General features: G+C 47.8%; 1 protein-coding gene across 4 annotated transcripts in view; it reads right to left on the bottom strand.

The window, feature by feature from the left end:
- Positions 1–719: 719 nt before the first annotated feature.
- The window catches only part of neil1 (nei-like DNA glycosylase 1), a 61,703-nt gene continuing 53,806 nt past the window's right edge, over positions 720–8,616 (bottom strand). For 2 of the 4 annotated variants that reach the window (XM_072492935.1, XM_072492937.1), the window contains exons 9-10: positions 5,312–5,582; positions 720–1,064 (exon numbers count right to left, since the gene is read on the bottom strand). In XM_072492935.1, the coding sequence (XP_072349036.1) occupies positions 1,015–1,064; positions 5,312–5,582 (321 nt within the window). In that variant the 3' untranslated portion in view covers positions 720–1,014. The remainder of the gene's footprint in view (positions 1,065–5,311; positions 5,583–8,616) is intronic. The other 2 variants (XM_072492936.1, XM_072492938.1) reach the window with 1 other exon arrangement.

Raw genomic sequence — 8,616 nt, 5'->3', positions numbered from 1 at the left:
GGTTCGATTCCCCGCTGCGTCACTGTCTGTGTGGGGTCTGCACGTTCTCCCCGTGTCTGCGTGGGTTTCCTCCGGGTGCTCCGGTTTCCTCCCACAATCCAAAGACTTGCAGGTTAGGTGGACTGGCCATGATAAATTGCACTTAGTGTCCAAAACAGTTAGGAAGGGTTGTTGGGTTACGGGGGCAGGGTGGAAGTGAGGGCTTAAGTGGGTCGGTGCAGACTCGATGGGCCGAATGGCCTCCTTCTGCACTGTATGTTCTGTGTTCCATGCTGGCTGCTACACAGGTCTCTGTCCAACACTAGGCTGACATGTATGCGAGTCATGTGCTCTCTTACATTACTGTGTGGACGATACTACAGTCCATCCCACATTAACCTTACATGTGCCAGATCCTTATATTAGTGATGGGTCTTCATTTGGAAACACGGCAGTCCTCATGCAATGAGATAACATCGGATTGTCTACCTCATAAATGTTTGCAGCAAAGCTGAGGCGTTAGTTGCCCCCCACCCCAGGCCCACTTCAACCTGCTTCCACGTGATAGATAACCCCAAGGTTCACCGATACCCCTAAAGGTTAGTGATGATACCATCTGATTGTCTTCAATTGCGCAGGACTTTAAGCAGACAGCACATTCACATTAGAAATAGGATGACTTCTTTCGGTTAAATCTTCATTAGACTTTATTTCAGTTTTTAAAAAACTAGGCCTACAGCTGAAAAAATAAACTTTATTTTAAAAAAAAAGGACATTCCACAAGCTTAATGAGGTCTAAATCCGTGCATTCCGAGATAGGAGAGACAGGATGCTACAGAGCCGGAATGTTCCAGGCATTGCAATCGCCTGGGGATTAAACCCCAACAGCCATGTTGGGTCAAAGCAGTCCCTCCATTGCCTCTTGATATTTTCCATCCATTCTGCTCATCTTTGACTAATCCTTTTTTATGCCTGCATCTGGATACCAATAAATCAACCCAAAGATTTTCCAGGATTTGCTCTTTAAAGTGGTGTTTAGTGTCTCGACCTGGTCCTGGATTTCCTGGGGCGCGGGATTTCAGACTCTGCGGGAGAGAGAGAGAATAATATCAGAAGCAGCACACCATCACCTTTAATGTAACATGAATTTGAATAGTAGACCAGGGCAGGGTTTAACAAGAGTATGGCCAGAGTCCATGGGCCACGGTATCGGGTTAAAGACCCTGTAGGTACTGTCGCAGGCTGTAATAAAGGTACCAAAAAGTATTTCCATCTTCCCCACTTGATGATGGATTTTAATCAACCAAGCCAGTTTCAGTCACGTGTTCCACTTTCTTCCTGTGAATCTATTCCATCCCAGACAGCTGGGCACACAGAAACCTTTAACATGCGTGGCCGCGAAGTAACAGACTCTCCCCCCCCCCTCCCCACCCACCCCGCATCCATCCTGCGGCACCCCCAACCCCCGCACAATTTCCACCTTTCCTGTGCAGAATAATGGCAGGCTAATAAGATATTGTTGTGCCTCCCCACCAAAAATAACAGGTGGGGTCGGATTGATTATCACGCCATGCGATTATATCCATGCAGGGAGAAGGTGGTGGAGTGGTAATGCCACCGGACTATTAATGGAGAGACCCAGGTTAATGCTCTGCCGACACAGGTTCAAATCCCATCACCGACGCTGGTGCAATTTAAATTCAATAATATAAGCGAATTTGGAATGGAAAGCTAGTCTCAATAAAAGTGACCACGAAGCTACCATCGATTGTCTTTTAAAAAAAAAAAACGTTAGATTCTTGATGAACGAGGGGGTGAAAGGTTATCGGGCGTGAGGCAGGAATGTGGGGTTGAGGTTACAATGAGATCAGCCACGATCTTATTGAAGGGCGGAGCAGGCTCGAGGGGCCGTCTCCAGTTCCTATATTTGTATATATGTTCCTGTGTCAATTGCTCAATCAATGACCCTAGAAAACTGCTTGGAGGGGCAGAATTACCCCCAGTGTCCAACATCTTCCTCTTACAACTTCTACTACCCATCTTTCACCACCTCTTCCCTCAGCCAAAGGGATGGAATCCAGGCCTGATCCCTCATTGTGGCACCTGGCTGAGCACAAAATGGCTGCTTCCGCTGGTTGTCTTCACTTCAGATTACTTCATTCTTTTGATCAAAGGAATAAGGTTCTAGCTGAGAGTGCCTCTCTCTCCCTTGCAACCGAGCAAAGATTCTTCAGTCCTTTCAATTTGATCTCAGTGAAGCTGGAGGTAGGGATGGGCAACTCGGGCCTATATTTGGGAAGAGACTGGAATACAAACTCCCAGCAGGCTGTGATCGCACACGTACACGGCCTTGCACTGGAAATTCTGGCCCTCCATCTCAGTTAGAGATCGTAAACGCAAGAGGGTAGCACAGTGGATAGCACTGTGGCTTCACAGCGCCAGGGTCCCAGGTTTGATTCTGCGATGGGTCACTGTCTGTGCGGAGTCTGCACGTTCTCCCCGTGTCTGCGTGGGTTTCCTCCGGGTGCTCCGGTTTCCTCCCACAGTCTAAAGATGTGCAGTTTAGGTGGATTGGCCATGATAAATTGCCCTTAGTGTCCAAAAGAAAAATGTTAGGAGGGGTTATTGGGTTACGGGGATAGGGTGGCAGTGAGGGCTTAATGTGGGTCGGTGCAGACTCGATGGGCTGAATGGTCTCCTTCTGCACTGTATGTTCTATATCCTATAGGGCGCAGTGGAAGGCAGTCTATCCCAGTCCCCAATCAATGGCTTAGTCAGAGGCTGTGGGTTCAAACCCCACTCCAGGAATTGAGCACAGAGTGTAAACTGAACTCAGTACCGATGGAGAAGGCTACACTTTACCTTCAGACTGGGCCTTCAATTGGACAGGGGCAAAATATTTCTTGGAGAGAGTTAAGGACAAGCGCTCTGCTGGCCAGGAGTCACCGTCAGCCAATTTGACCAATGTCCAGTTGCTTATCTGTTCGTTGTTGTGGGATCGTACTGTGTACAACAAGCAACCCACGTTTTCCTCCATAACAAGTCATCTAAATGTAACTTACTGGTCACAGCTACGGGTGTACAGATTTGGATAAAGTAGACAAAAGCTGTTCCCATTAGCTGATGGTACCAGCGCTACAGGCCACAAATTTAAGGTTCTGGGCAAGAGATGTAAGGTGGGCCAGGGGGAGATGTGAGGAAGACCTTTTTCTAGTGGCCTGGAACTTGCTGCCCACAAGGAGGGTGAAAGTGGAGACAATGGGATGATTTCAAAAGGAAATTGGAATGGGCACTTGAGGGAAATAAACTTGCTGGGCTGCAGGGATAGAGCAGGCGGTTTTAACTCACTGGATTGCTCTACAGAGAGCTTGTCATGGATGCGATGGGTCGAATGGCCTCCTTCTCTGCCTCTATGTTTTTACGACAGCATCTCCTCACAGCTTGAACAGCCAATTCTTGCCTCCCCAGTCAGCAGCCAAGATTTTAAGTGTTTCGGCAAACAGTTAAGAACTCAAATTTTTACTTCAATCACATGTGCAGTCCAACTTGGTCTTTTTTTCATTTTTCCAATTAAGGGGCAATTTAGCGCGGCCAATCCACCTAACCTGCACACCTTTGGGTTGTGGGGGTGAAACCCACGCAGACACAGGGAGAATGTGCAAACTCCACCCTGACACTGACCTGGGGCCGGGATCGAACGCGGGTCCTTGGCGGCGTGAGGCAGCTGTGCTAACCACTGCGCCACCGTGCCGCCCTTCCCAGCGAGTTTGGCTAAGCAACTTTGAAGTGACTACTTACAGTGGAAGAGCGTTTTAGCAACATGATCAGACTGCGTCACAGTGGCTAGCACTGCTGCCTCACAGTGTCAGGGACCCGGTTTCGATTCCGACATAGGACATACGATAATTCCACAATGTAAGTACACAAGAGCAGTCCTGTAGCACAGGGGTTAGCACTGTGGCTTCACAGCGCCAGGGACCCGGGTTCGAATCTGACCTCAGGTGACTGTGTGGAGTTTGCACCTTCTCCAAGTGTGTGCGTGGGTTTCCTCCGGGTGCTCCGGTTTCCTCCCACAATCCACAGATGTGCAGCTTAGGTGGATTGGCCGGGCTAAAATTGTTCTTAAGTTTCCAAAGATGAGGTGGGGTTATTGGGGATAGGGTGGGGGAATTGGACCTAGGGTAGAGTGTACTTTCAGAGGGACGTAATGGGTCGAATGGCCTCCTTCTGCATTGTCGGGATTCTATGTGAATTCTATGTGAAGTCTGAATAAAATAGATTCAGAAACTACCCTGCTATGTTGCACACCCAGTGACAGTCTGCTCTGTGGTGATCCAGAACTAGACGCTGATGCAACTACGATCGAAACCAACAATTGATCACAAAAACCAAACAATATTTTGAGGGAGAGAAAAAACAATGCGGCTGACTTCCCGGTTATTTTGGTCCACATATATTCAGCGGCAAATCTGCCAAGGAAACTGTTGTGGAAAAAACTAGCCAGCACTTCGAGGTTTCGCAAAGGTCTTTTATTATAACACGAAGTTCGTGGAGGGAGTTAGAGTGACCACCGTCCTTCTAATACCTTACAAGAATACAGCAGTACTTTATATGGTTTAATAAGCAATATTGAGAAAAAACGAGGCATTGCTTTGATAAGCCCAGACACAGAAAAGTGAGCAGAGTTAAACAACATGCCTTGAATTCCCAGCCTAAGAACAATAATAATTGTCTACTCTCAGCAAAATGTGCAGCTGTGCACTTGTTTACATAGTCTGACCTTCTGCCTATTACATGCAGAACTTCTTGACTGAAATAAAGCTAATCTACCCATCATGCTTTGCCAAGTGCCTATTGCCATGACATATAGTCAAGCAGCCGGTTAAGAAGGAATACAGGGTGTCAAGGCAACTAATCCGCCAACTAAAGTTCCTTCGACAGAAACCAACCAAACGGATATCTCACTCCCGTCTCAATTGTGTCGGAGCGGAGTCTCTCATTCCGAGCAGGAATGGACCCTTTGCATTCTGGCAGGTGAAAGGGCAGAATTCTAACCCACTCTGCCCCCCAGTAATCCTGTTCAGCGAAGAGCTTTGTCAGAGTGGCTTTAAATAACTAAAATGTTAAATGAAAGCCCACTTCAAACAAGGCTCGATGCCGGAAGGAGCGATATACTCAAAATGCAAATGTTGTGGTACTTAAGTGCTTGCGAACCCGTGGCGTTTTCAGAGATGAATATCTATTTGAGCGCGATTTGATTTTTTATTTGATCTATAAACGAACGTTAAGATTTAGCTCTCTGGCGTTAGTCCGCTAAGAGGAATGCACTTGCCTGATGCTTCTGGATCTGCTGCCTTTGCACCCGATGGTTCGCCCTCTGTTCCATTACCTTCTGGAGATTCCACAAGAGGCACCGCTTCTGCTGCCATTTTCTTTCTACTGCGGCTGGTCGTCCTCCTCGTTGCCTCGCCCGTCTGCAGCCCCTCCGCAGTTTGCTTGGCAGCTGCTTTGGCGCTCCGAGGCCGCACCTGGGATGGGTCCTTTGGGATCTTTGGAGGCTTCCGCCTCTCCGGTGCCACCTTCCCTTTCCCGGATTCGGATCCCTGGCAACAATAGGAAATCGCACAATGAACCGTCGGGACCATTTAAGGCCTAGCGGGTGGACAAGAAGTGTCGGGCACGTATACGGCGCCCTTCTCAATTCCATTATTAATAAAGGCACACGTATTTTTAAAAAAAACAGCTGTCTCTACTTATCCTGCCAAATATATTGCATCTGCTCATTTAACAGTCCGTCTCTGTCCTCCTAAAAACTATTCGATCTTCCTCATTATCCTCATTTTTTGAGCTTTGGTAACGCCCTCGATATTCAAGTTCGGCTCAGGGTCAATAATACAAACCAAAATAAATTGTTTTCCTAATTGTTAATGTTCTGTCAAATCACGTTGCTAAGGTTAAGAGAAGCAGGCGGTGGGTTAATGGTCGTTGAGCACGTATAAATCAAGGACGCACACGACGTCGGGGGAGGGGGTTGCGAGGAGGGAGGAAGACCTCCTTGCGGGCCTGCTATTAGGCTTGGCTAAGTTGGCAGCGGGCTGTTGAGGATGTTGCCTGACCTGGCCGTCTGCCTCGCTAGCCCAGGGTCGTTTCTCGAGGGTGGCCTTGGAGAGGGAGCACACGGTGTCCGCTGGCACGCTCTGTGCCTCCCAAGACCGGTGGGCACCATAGGGGCAGCGGTAGATCCATCACCCCCAGAAGATACCATTAGATTTAATTTATTAAGTCTCTTTTTGATGTTTTAATTACAGTCACCCCCCCCCCCCGCCATGCTTTAATTTCTTGATTATTGTTTTATTAAATCAGCACAATTTTTTCATTTGATCTTTTGTTAATTTGTCCCCCTTTATTTGTTACTTTGATAGCCTCTCTCATTAAGAAAAACTCTCTGCCCTGGTTTCAGCTTCCGCTTCGATCCCGCCTTCTCAACCTTGCCCCTCACCTGAGGTGCGGGGATCCTGTTAACATTGACATCCTATTAAGTGACCTCTTGCGAATACCATCGTTGGCCTCACTGTGGGCTGAAAAGCGACCGTAAAAGACCGCTCTCTGTTCTCTGCCCCTCATCCAATTTCAAAACCACACTGCCCCGTCCCATTGAGCCCACGGATTTCCAAGTGGCCAAGAGGCCTGGCAATAAATGCCGACCTTGCCAACGACGGCCACATCCCAACAATGATTTTTTAAATATGTTTTCAGAAGGTTCAATTCCCGTACCAGCCTCCCCGAACAGGCACCAGAATGTGGTGACTAGGGGCTTTTCACAGTAACTTCATTGAAGCCTACTTGTAACAATAAGCGATTATAGAGGCTGGTTTAGCACACTGGGTTAAATCGCTGACTTTGAAAGCAGACCAAGGCAGGCCAGCAGCACGGTTCAATTCCCGTATCAGCCTCCCCGAACAGGCACCGGAATGTGGCGACTAGGGGCTTTTCACAGTAACTTCATTGAAGCCTACTTGTAACAATAAGCGATTATAGGGGCTGGTTTAGCACACTGGGCTAAATAGCTGGCTTTTAAAGCATACCAAAGCAGGCCAGCAGCACGGTTCAATTCCCGTACCAGCCTCCCCGAACAGGCGCCGGAATGTGGCGACGAGGGGCTTTTCACAGTAACTTCATTTGAAGCCTACTTGAGACAATAAGCGATTTTCATTTTTCATTTCAGAAGGCAGCGAATTTTCATCAGCCGAAAAGAAGCCAACGGGTTAAATAAAACTTTCACCCGTCGCTGATGTTTTAAAAAAAACAAACGCTTTTAATTTACAAACATGTGTGAGCTCTGGGTTTTGATAATGAAATTGGCTCTGAACAGTGTCTGGTTTGGTTAGCGCGGTGTGAAATATTTGGACAAGGCGAAACCAGAAACCTCAAGCATAATTTGAAGTCACCACACAGTACTCGACACGTAGAATTCCTCAGACAGGACATGTCAAACCTGAGGAATAGGAATACTGTATAAACTTGTGTAAAAGTTGATCTCATGTCGCAGTCCACTCCCATGACTTTTGTCCTAAAGAAAATGTAACTCTTTTATCTTGTGTCAATGTTGACCCTGGAAGGAAGACCCAAACTTTCAGAAACACAAGAGCGTGCGGACTTGGGAAGAGAGCAGCTCTGGGTTTTAAATGTTCGGTCTGCAGTTGGAAAGGGAAGAATCAAAACAATCAAATGTTTTTCAATGTGAGTTGCAATAGAAACGACAAAGAAAATCCCAGTTGCCGCGAAACTTAAAAAGAGTTCATCATGATGGTGTGTTAGCAGCTGAGAGCGGCCTTGTAGAGCATTCGGCCCATCGAGTCTGCACCGGCTCTTGGAAAGAGCACCCTATCCAAGGTCAACACCTCCACCCTATCCCCATAACCCAGTAACCCCACCCAACACTAAGGGCAATTTTGGACACTAAGGGGCAATTTAGTATGGCCAATCCACCTATCCTGCATATCTTTGGACTGTAGGAGGAAACCGGAGCACCCGGAGGGAACCCACGCAGACACGGGGAGGACGTGCAGACTCCGCACAGACAGTGACCCAAGCCGGGAATCGAACCTGGGACCCTGGAGCTGTGAAGCAATTGTGCTAACCACTATGCTACCGTGCTGCCCCATACTACCTTCTGAGTCATAGATGAATGTGCTGCCCAATGAGCGATGACTGATCCAGTCTAAAGTCACCTGGAAGTGAGTCAGGGCAAAGGGGTCATTCCAAGAGCAACATCTCACAGCAGATGCTGCCTGACCAGACATAACAGTACTTTTAAGAAAATGAGCAGAAATTGAAGATGTCAGATACGTATTGTGTGTGTGTGTGTGTGTGTGTGTGTGTGTGTGTGTGTGGAGGGGGGGGGGGGGGTGAGTGTTTGGTCCATTTTGACAATCCAATACCATGGCAATGTCTCATGCATCGCAATGTACAGATTTCCCACTCCCCGCAAACCCACACAGGGCTGGAAAGCCAGGTTACCAAAGTCTGGAAAATCTGAGAGAAGAAAAGGGAAATTACAGAGTCTTCCTCATGGAAGGACTCGCCCAGCCTCGGATCCATTGCAGGATTGCTCTCGAATAAGCCGATTAATGGATA

Source organism: Scyliorhinus torazame, chromosome 30, assembly GCF_047496885.1.
Source record: "Scyliorhinus torazame isolate Kashiwa2021f chromosome 30, sScyTor2.1, whole genome shotgun sequence".
Lineage (NCBI taxonomy): Eukaryota > Metazoa > Chordata > Chondrichthyes > Carcharhiniformes > Scyliorhinidae > Scyliorhinus > Scyliorhinus torazame.
This window is presented reverse-complemented; position numbering and strand designations above follow the sequence as displayed.